This window comes from Leptopilina heterotoma, unplaced genomic scaffold, assembly GCF_015476425.1.
Source record: "Leptopilina heterotoma isolate Lh14 unplaced genomic scaffold, ASM1547642v1 Lhet_24, whole genome shotgun sequence".
In the NCBI taxonomy this organism is placed as follows: Eukaryota; Metazoa; Arthropoda; class Insecta; order Hymenoptera; family Figitidae; genus Leptopilina; species Leptopilina heterotoma.
The window spans coordinates 4,743,980-4,771,448 of record NW_025110956.1 but is presented as its reverse complement, the minus strand read 5'-3'; the positions used below and the strand labels follow the sequence as shown (position 1 = coordinate 4,771,448).

The 27,469-nt window shown below is 20.9% G+C and overlaps 1 protein-coding gene across 1 annotated transcript; it reads right to left on the bottom strand.

The window, feature by feature from the left end:
* Nucleotides 1-14,035: 14,035 nt before the first annotated feature.
* On the bottom strand, nt 14,036-27,439 carry LOC122502828 (E3 ubiquitin-protein ligase NEDD4). The gene is made up of 14 exons (XM_043613099.1): nt 27,225-27,439; nt 25,787-25,987; nt 23,883-24,043; nt 23,146-23,317; nt 22,805-22,923; nt 22,509-22,650; nt 22,244-22,294; nt 21,865-22,135; nt 20,253-20,311; nt 19,489-19,554; nt 18,986-19,215; nt 18,584-18,705; nt 17,012-17,651; nt 14,036-14,371 (listed from the first exon to the last, which is right to left on the bottom strand). Exons 1-14 carry the CDS (start codon nt 27,279-27,281, stop codon nt 14,269-14,271), a joined length of 2,394 nt encoding a protein of 797 aa, XP_043469034.1. The 5' UTR covers nt 27,282-27,439; the 3' UTR covers nt 14,036-14,268.
* Nucleotides 27,440-27,469: the final 30 nt, after the last annotated feature.

Sequence of the window (27,469 nt, the reverse complement as noted above, 5' to 3'; positions counted from 1 at the left end):
ACAAGGCATGATCGTACAAAAGACGATAAATTTGCGATTTTTTTTTTTTTGTAAAATATAATATTCAACGACTAATTGGCATTTTTTTTTCATATACGCTCTTTGCTGACGTAACACAGATATTATTATTATTATTATTAGTTTGTAAATTTTTTTTTAACTCGAACTCAATCTTGACTGAATTTTTTTTAATGCGGAATTTTATTTTTTATTATTTCTATTTTCCTTTTACTGTAAAAAATTTTAAAAACTTACTTTTAAAACATGTTTTTTTTAAACAATGTAATTTAAAAGAAATCTTTTTTATCAAAAAATATTATTTATTCAAGAAATATTTTTTAACAAAATTATTTTTTTTTTCAAGAAATACTTAGCTTTCATCAAATATTTTTCAAATATTTTATTTCAAAAAATATTTTTCATTAGAAAAATATTTTATTTCAAGAAACATTTTGCATCAAAAGATATTTTATTTCAAGAAGTATTTTTCTTCAAAACATATTTTAACGAGAAATAATTTTTTCTCAAGGTGGACATTTTAGTAAAAAATATTTTTTCATAAAAATATTCTTTATCAAAAAAATAGTTTATTTCAAAAAGTATTTTTCTTCAAGACATATTTTAATGAGAAATATTTTTTGTCAAAAAATATTTTTGTTCAGAAAATATTTTTTTCCAAGGTGGATATTTTAACTAAACAATTTTTTTTCGAAAAATATTGTTCATCAAAAATTATTTTATTTCGAGAAGTATTTTTCTTCAAGACATATTTTTAATGAGAAATATTTTTTGTCTAAAAATATTTTATTTCAAGAAATATTTTTTTCAAGACGCATATTTTAACAGAAAATATTTTTTTTTTTTCGAAAAATATTTAATTTGAAGAAGTATTCTTTATTGAAAAATATTTTTTGTCAAGAAATATTTTTTATGTCACATTTTTTAAATAAATTTATATTATTTGTAATTTTTATTATTATATAATATGTAATATAATTTATATTATTATATGATTTCATCTACTTAAATTATGTAAATTCTTTATTTAAAAAATATATGTGAAAATAAAACTTTATTATTAATTATTACAAATGATTATTTTTGAAATATTTCAAAAAAAGGATAACAATTTTTGTCTTATTCAAATAATATTTTTTTGTATAAAAAAATTTCTTTGTGAAGATTTTTCCATTTCAAGTACATAAAAGGAACTTTTTTAAATTTAATATTTTTTTAAAACAGAAATTTTCTTTGTATATTTTCTACTCTATTCTTTTGAATTTCTTTTCTATAATTCTTTCGTAATACTTCTTTTTGTCTTTCTTTTTGTACTTTATTTTGTATATTTTTTTGTATTATTTTTTGTATTTATTTTGTATTCTTTTTTCTATTTTTAATTTTATTTTAATTTTATTTATTAATTATTTGTAATAAATGAATAAAATTAAAACTAAAATAAAAAACTGTTTTAATTGTACTTTTTTCGTATTTTTTTTTTTGTACTTTTTTAAATACTTTTTTGTATTATTTCGCATTTCTTATTTTTTCTCTTGTGTGATCTTTCTGAATCTCATTTTTTAAGTGTAAATAGTATTTTTGTATTTTTAAATTCTTTATGAGTTGTGTATAAATAAAAAAATTCGCAACTTAAATATTGAGAAGTTGACTGATCTTGCTAAATTGTATGTAATACAATTTCTTTTTTTTAATTAATTTTATTTGTCTGATTAGTTTTTAAAAATATTCATAATATATGTTTATTACAATTTTACTCTTTTTAATTATATACACCATTAAATTATTATCAGCGAAAATTCATCTTGCTTGAGTGATAAAATCGTTTTCAGTTGTTTCGGAAAATTAAAAATGTATATCTTTTAATTAAGGGCAGAATTTAATTAAAAATGCTATAAAATATTGAAATGGATTAATTCATCATTCCAGATTTATAATTAATTTTTTTTCACGGATATTCAATTTTTGTTCATGGATATTAAATTAAAAAATACAAATTGTTCGTTTTTTTCTGTATAATTCTATATTAAAATATAAAAATAAATGAGAACAAATTTTTTATTTATATTAGAAAATTATTCTATGAACAAAAAATTTTAATTAACTTTAACAATTTCGATTTTTTTTTCATGGAAATTTTTTAAAAGAAATTATATAAAAATAAAAGACGAACAATTTTTTTTCGTGTTAGTGAAGAAAATCTGATATTCGAGCAAAAAATTGTTAATTAACTGCTTAAATTCCGGTTTTCACATTTATTTAGATTAAAATTCGTTTGGGTTGTAATTTGAAATATTAATAAATAAAAATTGGATTAAATTAAAAATTCATTCGTTTAACTTTTAATAGTTTAATTTAGCAGACTCGGTTTAATTGCATTTTAATGGATTTCTGCCTGTCGTAGTTTTATTAAGAAATTCTCAGTCAGGGTCTAATAAAACGTGAATTATTATTTTTTACTCTAATCAATAATAGATTTAGAATTTTTCATTTTTCTCGACAATTTTCGTTTTTATAATAAATGGAACATTTTTCATCCTCGAGTTCTTCTTATTTTTAATCAGAAGACAATTTATTGATTACTAATTAATGAATAAAAAAATAATTATTAGAAAAATAATTATTAAAAAAATAATTATTAAAAAATAATTATTAAAAAAATAATTATTAAAAAATAATTATTAAAAAAATAATTATTAAAAAATAATTATTAATTCAAATAATAATTATTAAATATAAAATAATTGTGATTATTAGTTAAGAAAATAATTGCAATTATAATATCAATAAGTTTGCGATTAATAACAATTTGATTTTGTGCTGGATTTCCTTTTTTATTTATTCACTAATAAAAAAGTAGTAAATGCAGACGAAAAATTGTTTTCTGTTAAATTTGTCGGAGAACTCGAAATTGAAAGGAAAATCTTATTCATTAAGTTGTATACAATTATTAAAGTACGCTATATTTTTCGTACTTTTTTGAAAAAAAAACAAAGACTCAGGCGCATAAAACCAAAGATATTATAATTATAAATTAGTCACCGTTGAATATTGTGATCATGAACGAAATATTGTAAATTGTTCTCATGATCAGGCGCACAAAATGGCATTTATTATTATGTATCTCTCTCTTTTTGCACAAAGACGAAAACCGAAATGAAAAAATTGTAACACATTTGTAATAAAACATTTATTGTCGCAGCGATTTTTTCTTTTTGTAAAAGAAAGAAAGAAAGAAAGAAAGAAAGAAAAAAAAGTCATGTTAAAAAAAGACACTAGTTTGAAGACACTCAATTTATAAAAGTGATATTTAAACATTCATGCAAATTGTGCGAATTTCTTTTTTCGAAAATAAATAATGTACGGAAAAGGAATTCTTTTGATTACAGTAGAGAAAACAAAAGGAAAAAAATGCAAAAAAAAATGTAGATAAGATTCCATCCAAGAAACTGATAAATAGATAATTTTTTCTTTTTTTTTGTGCTCTATAAAAAAAACCCTTTTTCGAATTCCTGAATTTCGTGCATTATTTAATTTCAAATTTCTCATCTTGTTCGCGTTAAAACTGTACATTTCGTATAATATGAGAATTTGCAAGTTATTTTAGTTTTAAGGGAAAAATTATTGTATTATTATTCTTGCTCTGCGTCGACGTCGTCAGAGTTTTTAGGGATTAAATATCTGAATGTGTAAATGTATGTGAGTTGAAATAATTGCGATTGTGCGAGTAGCTGAGATATAAAAAAGCAGAATATTAGTATATACGGACAGTGTTTCGAAAATACTTTATTAATGTTAAAAATAATCCCTTTTTTTCTCTAAAAAAAAAAGAAAAGAAAAATTTAGCCTGTCCATGAGATGGAATTTTTAAAAAAAAAAAAAAAAAAATAGACTAAGCTTAGAGATTATGGCTCCAGTAGCCTTAAGATTATTATCGTGAGACGAGTTTGTAAACTGTTTGTAAATCGTCAACAATTTACCGATTTTTTTTCAAGAAATTTTTTTTCTTGTCTCACGATAATTATCTTAATAGAAAAAAAATATATGATAAATCGTTAAAGTGATTCAAAGAGAGTGTGTATAACTTTTATGGTTATAGTGTTTGAATGGGCGTTTCCCCATAAGGTTTTAGAGAATAAAAATAAAACTGTACAGTGCAATCGAGTAATTTTCGAAATTTTGTTGATTTTTCAAAAAAATTAACTTTTGATAAATTTTTATTTCAAATTAAATTTCAAATTAATTTCAAATTAATTTCGAACAAAAAAAAATAATGTTAATAAATAAGAATTAAAAATTATTTTTAAATTGAATTTCCAAAAATCAGTTATAAAATAGGAATTTAAAAAAATTAATTTCGAAAAAAATACGAATTACATAAAAAAAAATATTAAATATTGATTGAACATTAATTGAATTAAAATAATATTTTATTAAAATATTAATTGAATATTAATGAAATACGAATGAACTATTAATTACTAAATAAGTAAGAAATTATTTTTAAATACAAAAAAAAAATGAAGAAATTAAAATTGTAATTTCGAAACACTCTGTATGTAAATATTATATAGATGGCTTGAAATGCATTTAAAAATACTATTAACTTTTTATATATATATATAAATATATATATATAATACGTATATATTTATATATTTTTCCGTCGGAATTTAGATTAGGTAGAAGAAACCTACTAATTGATTAATATTCTATTTAATTTTACTATATTTCAATTAGTATTAAAGGGAAAAAAAATTTAGCCTGTAAGTCATCATTATAGATGCTATAGTTGTACGAATTACGCAAGTTGTACAATTTGTCATAAAAAAAAAATTTTAGTACCTAAAAATATTGAAAACTTAACTATTAACGTTAAATAAATACACAAACGAAAGTTTTTTGCAAATCGTAAAAAAAAGAAAAAAAAAGAAATGAAGAAAAATATATAGACGCTATTTAGTTTGCTCAATTTTATTATTTCGTAAAAACTATTCCACTGTCTTTTTTCGTTTTTATTCTAGATGTTTGTTAAAAAAAAAAGACTAAGAAAAAATACGTTTTTTGAAAAAAAAAAAAAAAAAAAAAATGCGTCGCGTTGACGTTTAGAATAGTTTTTAAGTATAAAATGATGGTACGTGATTCCGTCAAATTCCGTGTACTTTCTTATCTTCGGATAGCGCCGTATTGCCTTACATGACGAATAAAAACAATTTTTGATTTTATGATTGTCACTCTATCAAAATATGACTAAAAAAAAAAAATAGTAAAATATTGTTTGCGTCCTAGAATTCAATTAATTTTGTTTTTTAATGCTACTTATTGTTATGTAATAATTGAATTCAGTGAGATTTTCTTCTTTTTTTTTTGAACTGCGGATTTGATTTCTATAGTTACGTATATAAATATATAGATATCATTGAAGAAAGCAGCGCATATTTAATTATTATAGTATAATTAATTATATATTATAATAATACTGAAGGGAGAAATGACATTGCGATACCAGAAAATTTAAAATGAAAAAAAATGAAAAAAAACTAGTACATTTATCAACGATAAGTAATGAGAATGTATAAAGTGTATTTTGCTTCTTCCTACTACAGTGCCGTTTATACTATTTTTTACTGTAACTATTAGATTTTGGCTGATTCGGTACCAGCAGCATTAATGATGTACTCGAGGGGGGGGGGGGAGGGGGTGAAAAAAAGCCATTAGTAATCCTGCGACAGACGAAGAAGAAGAGGGAAATTTTTCCCTTTTAAAATGCGATTCTGGTTTCTTATTTTTTTTATAGGAAAAAAAAATTTTTTTTCTGTAAAAATTCAATTATTTCAATACAAATTCAATTTTTTCTATAAAAATTGAATTTCATGTATAAAAATTGAATTTTTACTGTACAAATTCAATTTTTTCTATAAAAATTGTATTGTCTCGAAAAAAATTGAATTTTTTGTAAAACAATTGAATTTTTTGTTTGAATTAAAAAATTTTTTTATATAAATTCAGTTCTTTCCATAAAAATTAAATTTTTTCTATAAAAATTCAGTTTTTTCTATAAAAATTCAATTTTTCCTGTACAAATTCAATAAAAATTCAATTTTTTGGATGAAAATTGTATTTTTCTATAAAAATTCAATTTTTCCTGTACAAATTCAATAAAAATTCAATTTTTTGGATGAAAATTGTATTTTTCTATAAAAATTCAATTTTTCCTGTACAAATTCAATAAAAATTCAATTTTTTGGATGAAAATTGTATTTTTCTACAAAAATTGAATTTTTCCTTTACAAATTCAATAAAAATTCAATTTTTTGGATGAAAATTGTATTTTTCTACAAAAATTGAATTTTTTCTATACAAATTCAGTTTTTTGTATAAAAATTCAATTTTTCCTGTACACATTCAATTTTTTCTATAAAAATTGAATTTTTTGTACAAATTCAATTTTTTCTATAAAAATGGAATTTTTTGTACAAAAATTGGATTTTTCTATAAAAATTGATTTTTTTGTATAAAAATTGGATTTTTCTATAAAAATTGAATTTTTTGTATAAAAATTGGATTTTTCTATAAAAATTGAATTGTTTCGAAGAAAATTGAATTTTTTGGAAGACAATTGAATTTTTTGTTCGAATATAAAATTTGTTCTATATAAATTCAGTTCTTTCTATAAAAATTATATTTTTTCTATGAAAATTCATTTTTTTTCAATAGAAATTCAGTTTTTCCTGTACAAATTGAATAAAAATTCAATTTTTGGATAAAAATTGAATTTTTTCTATACAAATTTAGTTTTTTTTATAATAATTTAATTTTTCCTGTACAAATTCATTTTTTTTTATAAAAGTTGAATTTTTTGTTTAAAAATTGGATTTTTTTTATAAAAATTGAATTTTTTGTATAAAAGTTGGATTTTTCTGTTTCAATTTCAATTTTTTGTATAAAACTTTAATTGTCTATATATATATATTTGCGATTATACAGGAAAAATTATTAGCTTCAACATTTTTCTTATTTGGAAAAAAATATTTTTCTATACTCTTGGAAAAATATTATTATTTTATTGTTAAAATTCTATTACAATTTTAGTGCAAAATTCAGTTATTGTAATTTTATAAATTTCTCAAATCGAATCAATTTTTTGCGATAAAAGTATTTTTCACATAAATGTGAAACGAAGAAAAATAATTTTATTAACGTAACTACATAATAGAATATTTATTTTTTTTTGTAACTTAATTTTTGTTCATTAATTACTTTGCTTATAAAAATAACGGTAATAAATAATGAATAGGTAATAATAGTAATAAAAAAACGAAAATAAATTCAAATTTAAACAAACTTTTTTCAAAAATTTTTTTTTTGTCTGGGACATTTAGAAAATTTTGATTGTGTAATTTTGTGAAAAATATTTTCAAAATATATACAGTGAAAAAAATTTATTTTTTAAATAAAACTTTGAAATATTTTTGATAATATTAAACAATCAATTTTTCTCAGTGAATTTTCTTGAGCATTTTCTCAGTGAAGGAAATATTTTTGAAAAAATTGAAGTTTTATTTTTCTAGAACAATTTTTACTTATTTTATGAACAGAATAATATTGTTTTTACCATTTTTCACTTTGTTAATTTTTTCAATTGTGAAAGGAAATTTAATTGGATTTTAATTAAATTAAATTGAATAATAATTGAATTCAATTGAATTGCAATTGAATGCATTGTAAAATAATTGAATTGAATTGTAATCGAATTATCGTTCGGCAAAAAATTGAAACGAATTGTAAAAATAAAAACAGAATAAAAAAAAAATAAAAATTGTATAAAAAGAGACAGAAAAATCGAGAATCGTATTTTTTAGAGTGGAAAATTTGATTTTTTGAGAGCGTATTTATTGCTATGTCGATTCAAGAGCCATTATAATCTTTATATAAAAAAAATGAAGTTCTGTGATGCATGCAGATACAGAAAGGGCAAATTAATTCCATTATTCAAGCAAAATATTCAAGCTATAATTAACAACACTCGAAAGACAAGAAACGTAATAATTATTTCAAAAAAAAAGGAAAAACAAACAAACAAAAGTGGTACAATAGTACTAATTATTATAATGAAAATTATATACAACACACTAATGTATAACATGAGGTACATAAAAAAAGCAAAGGAGGATTGATAAGTAGTTGGCAGTAGGCTAATTTAGAGAAAAAAAACACATGACACGTTTAATATTATTACGAAAAAAAAAATGAAAAAAAAAACATAAAATAAAAAATATCCTAATGCGAAAGAGATATAGTAGTGTGGCATAGCATGCCTGATTTTAGAGTGTGTGCTGATTGTACTGATGTAGAAAGTATGCTGGTGAATTGTGAACTTTGATTCGAATTACGCGAATCTTTTTATATTAATTAATTAATTAATTAATTAATGACAACAAAACAAACCAGGCGCCAGGCTTTTAGAAAAAAAAAACAATATATTTCTCCTATTATCATTCTGCAATCATTAATAATATTTCTTTTTTTAAATAAATAAAATCATAATCTCTGCGATTAAAAAGTACTACATATAAATGTATATGACTGGTCCATTTGTATCTCTTCATTTTCGAAAAATTTTTTGTAAACAAAAAAAAGTACATACATTTTTTGTACATTTTTTGTATAAAAGAAAAAGAAATACGCCCAAAAAAAAGAAACTTATTTCCATTGGGAATATTCTTGTAAATCATTGACACAAAAAAAAATTGCGAAAAAAAAATTGTTACAATTTTCGTAAATTTTTTAAAGATGAAAAAAAAATAATTCTTTTTTGACAATTATATATAAACAATTATTCGATTTATATACGATCATATATTTTGAGAATTTCGAAATCAGAAAACAATTTTTGTTTGCAGAATAAGAAAAAAAGATCATAAACTATGTACAGATTTAAACGACGGTAATTATTTGGAACCATTTTCCTTTATTGAATTTTAATTTTCGAAAAAAAATTATCTTTCTAGATTATAAAAATGAAGAAAGTCATAATTGAAAAAAAAATGACACAGACTGTAACAAAAAATGGACTTTATAATCAATTCTTTTAGCCTATTTTTATAAGAATAAATATGTTTTCGTAATAATAATTATTATAATAAATAATTGTAATAATAATAATCGAGAATATCTCGCGTGAAATCGGCAAAAAAAAAATTGAGAGAAGAAAGAAAAAATTCCCTAAAGTTACATGGTTCTAAATAATTCGTTATTTTTTAAATGCACTGATAAACCGAAATGCACGACTGAATAAAAAAAAAACAAAATTTTTGTCTGATGCGTTATGGACATTCAACCATAATTATTATAATTATTAAAAAAAATAGTGAAATGTATATGGTTGTAAGAATACGCGATATTACCAGTCGTTATTAAAAAAAAAAAGAGAAAAAAACTATTCGTTGCGAATGATAAAAAAAAAAATGCTTGAATTCTTTCGTATGGGGCAAAGATCGTAGACGTTAAAAATTAATGTTTACAAAATAAAATAAAAAAAAAAGGTATATCTGTGAGAAAATGAAAGTCACGGATTATACAAATCATTGAAAGATAGAGGAAGAAGAGGAAGAAGAAAAAAAAGAGAAAATGATGAAAACAAAAAAATTGACACTGGCAGGAAAAGTGGAATAACTGTAGATTTGAAAAAAGTTATTTAGCCAGCAGACTGCTGTTCATAGTGCCCTGTTATAGTGGGTTCTAAAGACAGAGTGCCGGAGTTTGAAAAATGCGTTTCAAATTTGTAAACAAAAAAAAAAAGAAAAAAAATGAATTATTGAATTATTGAATTTAATATAAACTCAGGTAAATCTTAAGTAAAAAGCTTTCATATCATTGTCGTCAATGCGACTCAATTGGCAATTTTTTGCAATTTTGGGATTTTTTTGCTTCATTCGGCGAAAAAAAGGAGAAAAAACGCAAAATTTGGTAAATTGCCCCTCGAATGTAGATTTTCCCAACACGAACCTTTTTTTCGCAGAAAGAAAATAATAGTCATTCAAAAATCAAATTTTCAATTTAATTAACATATTTTTCTATTTTTTATTAACAAATACCGCGATCGTCTAATTTTCCATAAATTTTCTCTTCGTCTCTCGAGGGGAAAAGAAAAGTAAAAGGAAAAAAAAGCCAAATGAAAGAAAAATCCTGAATTGTCAAAAAATTTGCCGAAATACTTTAAGAGAATAGTATTTTTTACAAGAATATTCGAGTTGTGAAATTATAGCAATTTTTTACAATCGAAAATTTTTTCTCTTCTTTTTTTTCAAAGTGGCAAATTCCTAATTATTAAATTTAAAAAAAAAAAAAAGGGAATGCTCCGCACTCTGACCGTAGGATCCTGATCTATTTTTCAGAATACGCTATTGTGATTATATTACTACATGATACATTTAAAAAGTCGAAAAAAAATCACAAAAAAAAAATATCTTGTACTATCGTTTTACAAATAATTTTGAGCAACTATTCCGTAATGTTATAATTACGCAATTAACAATAATTACTGCATTACAAAATATTATATTTAGTACGATTAGAAGGTAAAGTTGCTATCAGATTAATGAATTAAGTACAATATAAATAGTATGCATTCATTAGTCTTTATAATAATAAAAGAAAAAAAAACAATTAATCATTCTAATCAACGCGAAAATTGGCAGAAAAATTTCAAAAAGAAAAGAAAAGAAAAAAAAGGTGAAAAAAAACACACACATATATTATTAATATATTTTTCAATTTTTACGTTCTAGCTATCTCTAACTCTATCTCTCACACTCTATCTCTATCTCTCTCGATGAGAAAAAAAATTTACAAAAAAAATCTACAAAAAATCCTTTTTCATCATAAATTATTGTAGAAAAATCGTTTTGATTTTTCTTAATCGCTATTTATAAATTTAAAGAAACATATACGAATGTATAATTTTTTCTTTCTTTCTAAATAACAATTTTTTTAATGAAATAAAAAAAAACTTATACTTTATACAATAATACGATAGATTGTATCATGAAATATTAAGTAAAAATAAATTTGATTAGGTAATAAAAAATATTTAATTGTGTTTTTCTTTTAAATTACATTTTCCATTTTCCTTGGATCCAATTTTTATTTTTTGTTTTTCCTTGCAAAAAAAATTTGTTTTTCTCAACAATTTCAATTTTTTATTGTTTTCTAACAAAAAAAAGTATTTTTCTACAATTTCTATTTTTTTATAATTGATTTCCTAAAAAAAATTTTTTGTTTTCCTACCATAAAAAAAATTATTTTCCTACTATTTTTTTATTGTTATCCTAAAAAAATATAAAATCATTTTCATACATTTTCTATTGGTTTTCTACAAAAAAATTTGTATTTTCCTACAATTTCTTTTTTTTTATAGTTTTCCTTTCAAAAAAATTTATTTTCCTATAATTTCTATTTATTTATTGTGTTTCTATGAAAAAAAATTATTTTCCTACAACTTATAATATTTTTGTTATCCTAAAAAAACAGAAACTTATTTTCCTACAATTTGTATTTTTGTTTTATTTTTTTCCTAAAAAAGATGAAATTCATTTTCTAACAATTTGTATTTTTTTTATTATTTTCCTACATTTTCTATGTTTTTATTATTTTCCTACAGGTAAAAAATTTTCATTAGGTATAAGAAAAGAAATATTTGTCGCCGGTTTTTTACTTTTCATTTCCTTGAAACCAATTTTTTTTATTGTTTTCCTACCAAAAAATATATACATATTCAATACAATTTCTAATTTTTACTGTTCTTTTAGGAATTAAAAAATGAAGTTTCCTGTAAGTAATTTCTATTTTTCAATTATTTTCCAACAATTTTTTTTTTAATTTGATCTTAAAAATTGGTAAATTTAAGAAAAATGTTCATTACTAGGAATTTTTGAAATAAATAGAAAATATTTTTCATTTTTATATAATTTTCAGAGAAAATGTTAATTTATTAAAAGTGTAAATTTTACAATCTGAATCATGTCAAAATATAATAGGTAATTACGGAATGCTTGGAATATACATTTTTTTCTTTTATTATAGAATAATAAGAAATTTATCAATAAAATAACATACCTAAATAATTTTTTTTTGTTATCATTATTTATAATTAGCTGTGAAAATTCAAATTGTCTTTTTCTTTTCTCTTAACACTTTTTTAAATTGACGGTATTTCGAAGATTTAATACATTTTTCTGGATTTTCTAGCATTTTTTTTTCACACATGTCTTACAAAATATTAGTTCTCAGGCACCATTTTTTAAAATTGTTTTTTTTTTTATTTTTATAAATAATATATAATTTTGAGGATTTATTTTATACAATTCTTTTTTTTATTTTCTTTATGTAACAATTGAGTTACACAAGAAAAAAATTTAACGAATAAGAAAAATATAATTACCTTAGATTTACAAGTGTATGAAGAATTTATAAAAAATTCTCGAAAAAATGTTAATTAACTTCGTTCTCAAACTTTACAACTATTTGTTTTACCCCTACTTTCCAAAGTCTATTAACATTTTTGAAGAATTTTCCTTTTTTTTTACAAAATAAAATTTTATTACAATATTTCTTCTTTTTTTAAATAAAAAAAAATTCTTCTATCTCTGGTTGGAAGTTTCAAAATGTCCTTTTTTCGGTTTCATTTCGAGTACATAATGTATACACAATTTCAATTAACTCCAGAACACTTGCAAAATTTATCATTCCAAAGTGTACATTAATTACACATTAAAATCCAATTGATTTTACGCAAATATTTACATTTATTTTATCATGATGTGCAAAGTTTTTCAACAGGCTTAAAAAATAATTCAATTTATTTTTTTTTCGAACCAGACACATCATATTTTTTCCCCCTTTATTTAATCGTAAGTAAACGCTTGGCTTTTATAATTATTTATAATAAAGAAAATACTTTTTTTTAATGCTTAGGTGCAATAAATGGAATTTTCTTTTCTCTTCCTGATTAATTAAGTATGAAATTTTCATAAAGTGAGGAATTAAAGAAATAGCTGCCGAAATATTTGAGCAGCCTTGTTTTTTTTTTTGCATAAACAAAATTTTATCGTGTACTGAGCTTAAATTAATAAATCTATTAATTTAAAGATAATAAATACATGCAACTAGGATTAAATTTTTTTTTACATATATGTGTATGTAAATTATCTTCATTTTTTCATTTCAGATTTATATAATTGGAAAATTAATTAAAAATAATCTAGAATAATTAAAAACAACGCATTATATAATATATAATATGCATATTAGTTTTTTTTTGCTCACAATTTTTTTCTTTTCTATAAGCAAAAATAATTCATTTTTTTTTCCCATTGAAAAAAAGTTTCAACAATATTTGACAAAAATATAATATTATATAATAATAATAATAATTACAAATATGACAACGTATATTGCAAAAGAAATAACGGTTTTTTTTTACTTATTTTAAGTAAATCACATTTTACAGAAGTTAAAAATTTCTTTTTGTAAACATTAAAAACAGTCGATTAAAAACTGATACGCCGGTGCAACAACTATCAAACGTTATTCTTTTTTTTTAATATAATATTGATTGATTTCACAAAAGCATAATCAGAATATAATAAAATTAGAATTACCTGTCTAAAAAGAATAATACATATTTTCTATATATATATATTGAATTCAATGTGTAAATTATATAAATATATACATATTTATTTATTCGGGTGTCCGTAAAAAAAGTTTTGTTTTCCAAATTTGACAATTTATTCGAGAGAAAAATAATTTTTTTCTACTGTTTTCTTTTTCAAACTCGACAATTTATTTTGTTCCATAAAAAAAGTAAAATTTAATTTTATTTATATTCAATTTGTATTAAATATTTAAATTTTTACACAACCTCTTATTTAATATTTTATTAGATAAAATTGAGCTCTTTGTTTAATTTTTAAAATTTACTTAAATAAATAGAATATGTAAAAATAAATTCTTGTAAATTTATAATTAATTAGTTTTTTTTTTATAAAAATTAGCTAAAAATGGAAATTATCTAAAATTTAAAAAGAAAAAGAAAGGACGACCGAAAATTTAGTATTGAAAAATGATTTCTTACGGAGGCCCTAATATATACGTATATGTATATATGTATGTATATATAATATATATTTCAATTATATATATTTATATACATTATATTACAGGCATCATATTGGAAAATTATATTTTCCGCTAATCTACTCCTGAAAATCCTTGAGATCCCTCAATCGCCTTAATTAGCTTGTCCCTGAGTTGTTGATAACTTTCGTATGGTGGAAGGTCAATTCGATTAAAGCTACAAAGAGAGAATTCACGTGAAATTAGTTCAAAAAATATTTTACAATTAATCGTAAAAATGAAATTTCACATTAATTAAATACACTTTGATTGTTCTTTTTATGAAATTCGATAACAAACTAATGCGATTTGAAAATACAACTGTATTTTAATTTTATTGGTTTTAAAAACTTAATAAATCTTATAACAGTTAAAATGAATTTTATTAACTTTGTTAATTTTATTTCATTTTAATTTTACTAATTAAAATTTTATTTTTTATACGTTGGTGAAGTTTACAACGTTTATGATTTAGAAAAAAAAATATTTTTCTATTGAAATTTTTATATATTTTTCTGTTTTTTGCATAATTTTTTATCAATAATTCATCAATAATTTGAACAAAAAATTTGTAAACAGAACATTTGATGTCAAGAAAAATATTTTTTATCCTTCAATCATTTCATTTTAATTTAAGTAAGTAAAATTTCATTTTAATTTTATTTGAAAATTCGATAAATTTGATAAATATTGTGAACTTTATTAAAGTCTAAATTATTACGAAAAGAATGAAATTGATTGAATAAAAAATAGAAAAATTGGAAAAAGGAAAGTTTAATTTTTTTTTTATTTTTTAATTTTTTTTTTTTTATAATTTGATTTCATTCAAGGAATTTAATTAAAATATTGAAAATAATCGAATTCCTTCAAAAAATTAAATTTTTTTAATATAATCGATTTAGATAATAATTGTAATTAAAAAATTTACTATATCTATTAAATTTTATTAATATTATTGATAGAATATTAACTTCATTTAAACAATTTCATTGAGTTTTTCCAAATAATTATTAAATTCTTTTAAAGAATTTCTTTAAGTTTTTTTAAAATAATGTGTTCTTTTTTTAATAATTTTAATTGGAAATTTGATTTATAAAAATTTGCCATTGGAATTTTATTGAAAATAATTGAATTCTTTGCAAAAAAGGTTACTATTTATAAAAATAATTGAAATTTTTCTAAGAATTTATTAAAATTTTTAAGATTAATTGAATTATTTCGAAAAAGTGTATTAAAATTAAAAAAAGAAATTGAATTCCTGCAAAGAATTTTACTATTTGTAAAAATAATTCAATTCTTCCAAAGAATGTTATTATTTATGAAAGTAATTGAATTCTTGTCAATTTTGTCAAAGGATTTATTTAAAATTGCATTGAAAAAAAAATTCAAATCTTATATAGAATTTTATTAAAATTTATTAAAAATAATTAAATTTCTGCAAAGAATTTTATTATTTATCAAAATAATTGAACTCTTTTCCAAAAATTTTGTTAGAATTATATACAAAAAAATTGGATTCCTGCAAAGAATTTTTGAAAAAAGAAGAATTTAATTAAAATTTCATTGAAAATAATTCAAATATTTTATAGAATTTTATAAAAATTTTGTTAAAATTGTATAGAAAAAAAATTAAATTCCTGCCAAGAATTTTATTATTTTTAAAAATTGAATTCTTTTGAAAAGTTTTAATAAAATTCAAAGCTTTGGAAAATAATTCAATTCTTTCAAGAAATTTTATTAAACTTGTAATAAAAATACTTAATTAAATTCCTCCGAAGTATTTTATTATTTTTGAAAATAATTGAATTTTTCTGAAGAAAATTAAAATTCTCTCGAGGAATTTTGTTAAAATTGTACTAAAAATAATTAAATTGCATTTAGAAAATTTATTGTGATAATAATTGGTTTTCTTCAAAGAATTTTATTATTTCTAAAAATAATTGAATTATTTTGAAGAATATCTTTGAAATTTTTGAAAATAATATAGTTTTTTTTAATAATTTTAATAGAAAATTTCAAAGGTAATTGAACTTTACGAAGAATTATTTTCAAGTTTTTCAAATAATCGTGTTTATTATAAATTGTAGATAATTAAAAATTTGTTTAAAATTTTTGAAAATAATTGAATTTTTTCAAAGAAAATTAAAATTCTTTCGAGAAATGTTATTAAAATTTTCTGGAAATAATTGAATTCTTCCTAGAATTATATTACAATTTTTAAAATAATTGAATTTATGGAAGGAAATTTGTAATAATAATAATAATAATTGGATTTTTCGAGAAATTTAATTGAAATTAAATTGAAAATAATTGAATTCTTATAAAAGAGATTTATAAATATTTTAAAAAATAAATGAATTCCGCTGATGAATTTTCCTTCATTTATAAAGGATCTCGGACGTTAAAGATTATTTAACTAATGAAAATAATTGAATTTTTGAGAAGAATTTTATGAAAATCATATATTAAAATAATTAAATTCAACTGAAGAATTTTATTAAAATTACATTGAAAATAATTGAATTCCAGCGAAGAATTTTATTATTTTTGAAAGTAATTGAAATTCTTGTAATTTTTTTCTACGAATTTATTTAAAATTGTATTGAAAATAATTGAGTTCGTAAAAAAGAATTAAATTTAAGTTTTTGAATATAACATAGAATAATAATTAATTCTGAATTTGAAATTATTCAAAAATTGAAGTTTATATTTGAAAATAAAAAATGTAATTTTCATCAATAAAGATAAAATTAAATTCTGCGTGAGAGAAAAAAGAGAGAGACAAAAAAAAAGGAAAATAAATAAATAAAAAACTTACCAGGTGTGAGCTCGTGGATAATTATCAGGCGTCCCCCATTTTTCAATAGTAAATAATTGAGGTCCATTGCTACCGTATAATTCTTTAAAGCCATTCATTGGTACGCGCGATGTTCCCGTGACAAATTGCAATAGTCGTGCTCTCATTTCATTATTAAATGAAAGTATAACTCGCCAGAACCATTGAACAGTTATATGATTTGCATGATAGTCACCTTTATATAATGTATTTTGTTTCCAATCTTTAACGTCAATATGCTGAATGCCACACATCAACAATTCCAATTCATGTTCATCAAATATTTTCACCAATGTCAATGGTACAAGTGCATTGAAACCTTCTAAAAATGCATTCATTTGATCTTGAACACGTGAAACAAATCTCCACTGTATAACTAAACTTATATATTCGTCTTTATTTTCATTTGTTAACGATATATTTACACCATTCGGTTTAAGTTCTCTTTGCGATGTGTGTCCAAAACTTTCTTCATCAACACAAAATGTCAATTCCAATTCGCTTGGATCATTTTCCTTTATCCACAATAATGAATTGTAATATTCTGAATCAACACTTTCCATATCTTTAAGATCAATTGCTTTTCCCAGCATCATTTTGTAAAATGGTCGAATGAAGAAGGCTGAAAACAAATGCAAAGTAAGTTTTAAAATCTTCTCGCTATTTTATATTAATATTTGTAAAATAAATTAAGATTCATTATTTAATTAGAAATTATTATTAGTTTTTTTCTCAATAAAATTAAAAATTATAGGTAATAAAACAGTGTAAGAATTGCTTTTTTAAAATATTTTTTAATGTACTTTTTTTTAACTTAATTTTCATTTTTTTGATTTTTCATTAAAATTTTGGAGAATTCAATTATTTTAAAAATTTGCAATTAAAATTTTTGAGAATTTAATTGTTTTAAATATTTGCAATTAAAATTTTTAAGAATTCAATTATTTTAAAAATTTGTAAATAAAATTTTTGAAAATTCAATTTTTTAAAAAATTTGTAAATAACATTTTTAAAAATTCAATTATTTTAAAAACTTGCAATTAAAATATTTCAAAATTTGTAAATAACATTTTTGAAAATTCAATTATTTTAAAAATTTGTAAATAATATTTTTAAAAATTCAATTATTTTAAAAACTTGCAATTAAAATTTAGCAAAATTTAATTTTCAAACATTTTAACGAAAAACTTAAAAAAAATCAATTATTTACAATAAAATTTTGCAAATTTTAATTATTTAAAGACTTTTTAATTATGCATTTCAAAAATTTTAAACTTTGAAAAATTAATCAAAACTAAATTTTTGAAATATTATTTGTCAACAGTTATTTTTGACACTCGGAAAATTAAAATAATTTGCATTTTATACCAAAAAAAAAGTATCATTTTGTTGCAATATTTAAAAGAAAAGTCGAATTTTTTGAAAATAAACAAAAAAAAGTCGCCTTTTCTGAAAATATTCGAAAAAAGCCCAAATAGTCGAACTATCCGAGGCCTGGGAATTATTCAAGAGAAAAAAATATTTCTACCTCTGCTATTCTCAATTAAAACTCACCGTCTAAAAGTTTTCCATGATAAACTGCCATGCCCGCAACTCGGCCAATAAATTTGAAATAATTTAAATGTTCTTCATTACAAACACCAGAAGCAGGATTTATTTGAAGAGTGTAATTATCCCTGAAAGTGGATTTTATGTTTTTTTTTTTTTGTTCACAGATATTCACAATAAATTTTTATGCTCGTACAAAAGTTAATTATGTAAAATTGAAAAAGTTTTTTGATAAATAATAAAAATATATAATATTAGTGAGAGAAAAAAATTGGGAGAAATATGGAAATTTTCAATAATTAACTTTCGTAAAGAACTAATTTATCATTTCCCTGGCTTTTAATGAAATAATGTTTTTTTTTTTTAATTTAAATTGAAAGAAAGGAAAAAATGATAAAGTAGACTTACATAGCAGAGTATTCGAAAAGACCGTAATATGGATTAAACATCTCTTTTGATAATAAAAAGAACCACTCTCTCGCCAGTCCACCGTAATCCAATCCAACTTCACCCTCGAATTCTACCCACAGTTTTGTTTTTAAGATTTCAACTCTGTTAACTGAGCTAATTATACGATAAGAATCTTCTAAAATGTTACTTCTGATGACTTTAACTTCAAATTTGTTTGGTACGTTATTCTGTAAATTAAATTGTCCATTAGTTTTTTAAATTCACTTAAAGTATTTAATTTTCAAATTAATTTCAAAAATAAATAAAAATTAACTTTTATTTATTTTGAAATTTAATTTTCATTCAATTGTCAAATTAAATTAAAATTAACTTTTATTTACTTTCTAAATGTAATTTTTCATTACTTTTTCTAATTAAATTTAATTATTAATTAATCTTGACTAAAAATGTTTAAAAGAAAAGAATTAAATTCCCCGCAAATTAAAAAGGAAAATACTTACAGGTTTTCTTAACTGTGACTTCAGGTACTCATATTTTCTTTTGTAATCTCTCGAATAAGGAACAGCCTAGAGACACAATTTTTTTTTCATTAAGGTACAAAATAATTCATTTTACTTAGCCTAGAGGCAAATGTTTCTTTCATTAAGATACAGAAAGATTTATTTTAATTAGAATCAAATTATTTACCTACATAAAATTTTTTTAAATTCTTTTACTTTCGAATGTTTCCAATTTTCAATAATTTAATTATTTTAAAAAATTATTTTTTTTGTTTATCTCAACTAAAAAGGATTTTTTTTAAATTTCTTCAAAGTAATTTTGGTATTGAGTTATTTTAGAAAATTATTTTCATGTTAAAAATTCCAACCAATCAATTTTGCTACTAAAATTATTCAAATAACGTTTAAAATCATAATTCTGAATCATTCAAAATTAATTAAATTAACAAAAGATTTTAAACTTTAATTTCTTAAATTTACTAAAATAAAATTTGTGAATTAAATGAAAAATAACAAAATAGTAACTTATAATTTTTTCCAGTAAAAATATTTAAATAACTTTTAAAATTTTAATTTCAAATCGTTAAAATTGAATTAAATTAGTAAAAGATTTTCAACTTCCATTTCTTGAATTTACTAAAATAAGAAAATTTGGCAAAAAAAAAAAAAAATGAAAATCAATTTGAAAAGAATATTATTTAAAAATGTACTTATTTGAAAGAAAAAGAAATTGAGTAATTTTTCCTTTCAATTTTTTTACTTACTGGACCAGCAATTTGTGGATTAGACATTCGAGGATCCTCCCATTGTGTTGTTCTGGTATCTGAAACAATTAAATAACTAAATTTTATCAAAATCGAAAAATAATATCTTAAAATAATATTTATTTATTTCTATATTTAATATACAGACTTCGCAAAATAATTTGTAATTTGAATTAAATGACAATTTATTAATACTAATTTTTATAATAAAAATAATAAAAATAATAATAAGAATAATAATAGCAGCAATCACAATATTTTTTTTCATTAAAATAGGTGAAAAGATAAATTATTTTCTAAATTTTTTTAAATTAACGTACAAAATAACTATAAAAATACATTTTTGATCCATAATTAAATATTCTATAATTAAATAGTTCAAAATTTGGATAATTTGACATTTGAATCGATTAATCTTTAAACAGATAAAAAGTTTGACAATTTTAAGCTACAGTGGATTTAATTTCTGATTGATTAAAATTAAAATAAATTGAAATCTATTTTAATTTCATATTTTGAGGAATTAAATTTAAAATCAGTTAAAAATTGTACTACCAACTTTGTTTTGCACAATAAAAATTTGGATTAAATAAAATTTACATCACTTGCAATTGAATTAAAAATTTTAATAGAATTGAATTTTTTACTGATTGAAATTTGAATCCAATAAAATTTGGATGAATTAATTAATTTGGATAAAATTGTAATTTTGAATAAATAACTTTAATAAATAATAAGAAAAAAATAAAAACTTTGGATAGTAAATTGAATGTTGGTTTAATTAAATAGAAAATTTAATCAGAATTAGAATGAATTTAAATTTTGATCGATTATCATTTTAATCAAGAAATATCTTCAATCAGTTAAAATTGAAATTCATTTGTAATTTGAATTGATATTAAAATTCGTTTTTAATTTGAATTGAAATTAAAATTCATTTGTAATTTGAATTGATATTAAAATTCGTTTAAAATTTGAATTGAAATTAAAATTCATTTGAAATTTGAATTGAAATTAAAATTCATTTCAAATTTGAATTGAAATTTAAATTCATTGAATTTGACAATTTTAAATCAATGAACAATTTTGATAAATTGAAACTTCGATCAATTGAAGAATTTATAATAACAGAAAAAGGTGAAAATTTATAATTTTGTAATCGTAAGGTAATTTAAGCTCTGGAGTCATAAAAAAATTTATTTTTAAGCTAATGACCTTTTTTCCCCAATCCTGAGATTTTTTTTTATTTATTTGACATTGTAAATTCAACAATTTTTGAGAAATAAGAAATCCAAAAATTAATCGAATCATGAAAAACGTAAAAAAAAAGGTGAGAAATTATCAAAATAGGTAAAGATGACAAATTTTTAAAAAGGTAATAAAAAGTGCATAGTGCCAAACTGTGGACTGTTAAAAAATAAAATATAAATAAAAGTAAAATAAAATAATATTTTTGTTAAATTATTAAAAATATTTACTTTTAATTATTATTTTTTTTCGTAAAGTATTTAAAGTATTTCGTAAAGTATTAAAATTTGTAAAGTAACTTTTTCTTAAAGAAAATAAGACAATATGTGAATTATAAATATGAGAATTAAAACCGATAACTTACTGTGATCGATAAAAAATATTCTTCCGTCGGTATGTATCCTTTCCTCCCATCCCTCAGGAAGTGGTCCAAGTTGATCTAAATCATTTTTTACAGCAGCATTATTGAAATAAGGCATAGGACTTGGAATTCCAGTTCGTGGATCAACCCATGTTGTTGCTCTTTCGTTGTGATCGATGAAAAACACTCGACCATTGGGCGCTAATTGCATACTCCAACCTTGAGGAAGTCCTTCGCCATTTACTGAGGTCAGAGATGGTCTCGGACTTTCTAACTGAATTTTCAATTACAAATCAATTTAATTATCTCTCCATTTGCTTCTTGATAAATTAATAATAAGAAATTATTGATTGATATTTTATTATGAATAATTAAAATTTACCACTTCAGATGATCGTCTAGAACCAGCTGGACTGTCTGTATTATCTTCATTCTGAAATTATTTTCAAATTAGTATTTCAAATTTTTATTATTAGAAATCACTATTATAAATAATTATAGTAAATAAATTATTGTACAATAATGTAAATAATTTTTTTGACTTTATCACTCGGTATGCTTAATTATAAACAAAACTTTGAGATTAATAATATTATTTATCGTAATTATTAATCAGAATAAAATAAATAGAAAAATAAATCACTTACATTGCTAATCTGACTAATAACTGAACTTCTTTGTCTACTTTCATTGTCATCGACACTGATATGAAATCGTCTTTGAAATTCTGTTGTTGCGGTGTCTAAATTTCGTTGTTCTTGTGTTATACCGCCGGTTGGTGCTGCATTTCTATTAAAATAAATATTTATCATATAAATAAATTAATTACATTAAATATTAAATATATAAAAAAATTAAATTAAATATTTAGTACCTATATAAGAATTTAGAGTTTTTAAAAGAATTTAATTTTTCGTAAAATTAGTAAATAAAAAATAATTACGTTGCCGTAGGCCTCTCCCATTGTGTGAATCGATGTACATGATTAACATAATATGTTCTTCCATTTGCATCTTGTCTTTCTTCCCATCCTGGAGGTAATGGATTATTTACCAGTATTACCTATTCAAAATATTGATATTAAAAGAAAAATAATCAATAATAAGAAATAAAAAAATGGTATAGTAAATTAGAAATTTAGTAAATTTATTAGAATAAATATATTAGCAAGTTAATTAAAATATAATTAATAAATAGAAAAATAGTAAAGTAGTAACAATTATAATAGTAAAATTGTAATAGTAGCAAAGTAGTAACAATAATTAATTAAAACTGAGTGAATACCTCGGCTGGTTGCTCGACTGGACTGTTTGATGTAGAAGTTGGCTGATCCAATAATTCCCAACCACCTGAATCAGATGTTTCAGCTTGATTGGTAACATTGCTTGAAGAATCTGAGATATAAGCGTGATAAACTTCCAGAGTGCCTTTTATTCTTGATTTATGACTAGAATTACTGTAAATACAGATTATTTTCAATAACTTGTTTTCAAATGTTATTATGAATAAATAAATTTACATGTAAATTGTGGAAATTTAAATTAATGAAATATGTTTGAGAAAAAAACTTTTATCAAGTTACGCTGAATTTTTTTTTTTAATTTATAAATAAAAAAATACATTTTAAATTAAAGTTTAAAAAGATTGAATTTTGAGATAAAGATTAAAATTGAAAATTTTTAAAATTTGGTTAAATTGAAATTTAGATCAATTAAATTTGAGCTTAATTTCAATAAAGATGAATTGGAATTTTAGAGACGAAAAGTTTTGACGAATTTAATTCAAAGTCAACTAAGATTTTAATCGATGGAAATTTTAACAAATTAAAATTTATTAAAATATACATTAAATTAAAAATTTTAGAAACTTAACTTTTGACTAAAAATATTTTGAAAAATTTACAAAATAGATGAAATAGGTAAAAATTAACGAAATGAACTTTTAGTCTTCAAATTTTCGACTATTTTTACATGTGATTAAAGTGTTTTGTGTTTTTTTTTGAGAAAAACAAAAAAATGTACCTTTTAGGTCTGAGAATATACTGTTTGGTAGGAATAGTTCGTCCATCTTGTTCTTTAGGCAAATTGATCAATGTCAGTTCTACCATTCCAAGAAAATCATCTCTGGTCAATCGGTTTTCATCGAATACCTGAAGTACGAGTTTGTGATCTACTGGTTTTACCTGAAATTTAAAAAAAAAAAGAATTGTTTTTACTTCCAAAAAAAGATTGTTTAAAAATATAAAATACGGAAATAAATAAAGATAACAAGGGCATTTAAAAAAATTATTATAATTAAGTTGTCATTTATTACTTTTTCTAGCAAATGTTCGAAGCGAAACGCAGTATTTAATTTATTATAATGAAAATAATGAAAATAATATTTTTTATTTTCAAATATCAAATTCAATTTCTGAATAATTTCAAATTCGGAATTAATTATTATTCTACCTATATTATATTCAAAAACTTTAATCAAATTCCTTTTTACGAATTCAATTATTTTCAATACAGTTTCAATTAAATTCGTCGAAAATATTTACAAGAATTCAATTATTTTCCAAAATAATGAAATTCTTCGCACGAAATTAATTATTTCCAATACAATTATAATAAAATATCTTTAAAAAATTAAATTATGATCACAACATTTTTAGAACTTATTAAATTTTTTTGGAAGGAACTCAATTATTTTCAAAAATTTCAATAAAATTCTTGATAAATATTCAATTATTTATTAAATAATACAATTCTTTGCAAAAATTCAATTATTTTCTTCACAATTTTAACAAAATTTCCACAAAATGTTAAATTTTAATAAAATTCTACAAAATATTTGAATTATTTTCAATGCAATTTTAATTCAATTATTCGAAAAAATGTACAAGAATTCAATTATTTTCATAAATAAGAAAATTCTTTCCATGAATTCAATTATTATTTTTCTTTGAAAAAATTGATAAAAATTCAAATAGGTATTCTCCAAATTTTAAAATGTTATTAAAGTTTTCTGAAGGAATTCAATTGTTCTCAAAAATTTCAATAAACTAAAATAAATAAATAAAATTTTTCTCCGAAATTCAATTATTTTACAAATTTTAAAATTTTATCAAAGTTTTTCGAAAAAATTCAATTATTTTTAATAAATTTGAATAAAATTCTTTACATAAGAACTGCAACTATTTCCAATGCAATTTTAATTAAATTCTTTTAAAAAATTGATAAAAATTCAATTAATAAAATTAATTCAATTTTAATAAAATTTTATTAAAGGTTTTCCAAGGAATTCAATTATTCTCAAAAATTCCACTAACTAAAATAAATAAATAAAATTCTTCTCTAAAATTCAATTATTTTCATAAATAATAAACTTGTTCAGAAGAATGCAATTTTTTTTACAACATTTTTCATAAGAATTCTATTATTTTCAATACAAAAATTACAAAAATTATGATAAAAATTAGTATAAAAAATTATCAAAAATATTAGCTTTTAAAATAGGAAAAAAGTTCACATATTAGAAGTAAAATTATGGAAAATTTATTTATTTATTTGTTATTTAAGTAGTAAACGGGATTAAAATAAACTAATTTTTAAATTACTTCTGTAAAATATCACAAAACTTATTCTCTAAAATTAAATTAGTAAGGATTTGAATTATAATTAGAACAAAAGTGAAACGAATTTTCTAAAAATTAATGTTTTAATTCTACAATAAAATGAAATTAATTTTACAAATTAAATCATGATTTTTGACTCAAGAGAATTTTATTTAATAAATTTTTTATTATTATTTAATCTTGAGAACTTTAAATTAGAATTTGTTTAATTTTTAAATTTCTAAACATTTGAAAAGAGAAATTATCAAGAAAAAAAGAGAAAAAAAATAAGGAAACAAACAAAGCAAACAAAAAGTAAAAACTTACTCTGAATATAAATTCTTCCTCCCATACTGGATTCAATGTTTTTTTCTTCGTCTTCGTAAGCACAGAATCCACAGTATCATCTCCATTTACAGTATTTAAATCGACTCTCACGTAAGGATCACTGGCACCAAAGACATCTTTTTTAGCCAAATGATGTCCAGCTATTACTTTCAGTCTCAGCTTACTCGTTGCTTCTTCGCTCTAAATACAAAAATTCAGTCAATTAATATTTTTCTCCATTCAGAAAATCAAAATTTACAAATCTAAATTGCAAATAAAAAAAAAACAATCATCATTTCTGAAAAATGTGATAAAATAATTTTTCTAAAAAGCAAAACAAAAATTATAGGGAAAAGAAAATTTGTGTCGAAACCATTCATAACTTTCAGAAAAAAAATATCAAATGTAGGTCAACAGAAAAAATATAATAAGACTTGAAATTTTTCTCTAAAATTCCAATCAACGTGAAATAGAAATTACCAATTCAAGATTCAAGATATATTCCATACGCAGTATTTCTACTTTTCTTTTTTGCAATTTTTTTTGTTTACTTTATGTTTTTTTGGAATTCTTAATATTTTCTTTATTAATGAATGACGTAATGTACATATGGTTAGTGAGACTTATTTTTACCATTACTCTTCACTTTATTAGTTTTCACTTTCTCAAGGTCATTTATGATAAGCGTAAAAAAGGTTTTTCCATTTTTTGTTAAATAAATTACTTCACTTTTATTCTACTATACACGTGAAAGTAATTTTAAACTAATACAATCTGAAAACTCATCACATTGACCAATATACAAAAAAAAGTGATAATGATTAAGATTGTATAGGATTATAGTAAGGAATCATTAAATATCAATCGATAAAACGTTTTCTTTACTTTATTTTATAAAGACTAAAATATAATGCGCAAAATTCTTCACCAAATAACTTGTAAGTTTTCTATTTTGTTTTTATTCCACGTCTTTTTAATAATCTAAATAATAAGAAAATTATGTAAAACGTAATAATTTATTCTTTCCCTTTAAAAAAAAGAAAAGAATCCAAACTAAAAAAATCAACAATAACAAATTTTTTACATCAACCGTTAATAAAATTAACCAATTGTCAAAATAATACTGTATTCACAATCAGTAAAGTGAAAACTTTAAACTAGTGAATGAAGTCCTTTATACTTAATTATTTCATGACAGCTAAATACTTTAGGTGTCTATATTCTCTATACATATGTATATATGTAAGTTGAACAATTAAAAATTCAATATTCATGATTTAATAATAGCAAACAATTATTAGTGTTGATGATAGAAAAAAAAGTCATTGAATAGTGTATTATTCGATGTGTGTGAATATAATGAAAGAAATGGAATAGAATTTAAAAAACCCAACCTGTACTTGTCAAAACTGTCAAAAAAAAAAAAAAAATTACGTACGCAATCCCCGTCGTCGCCGGCGGTTGGATTATAGCCATACTCATTTTCCTCTGCCATTAACGAATTCTATGAACAATATTTTACTTTAATTTTTCTAACTATTGCGAACTAGTAATAAAATTGAACAAGATTCTTAAATTCTTTATATGCCATCAAGAAACAATTTGGTATGTCCCTTCCCAACACACACTCACACACCTAATGTCGTATCACTGCACTTCTTCATTTCTTTAATAATCGGTATT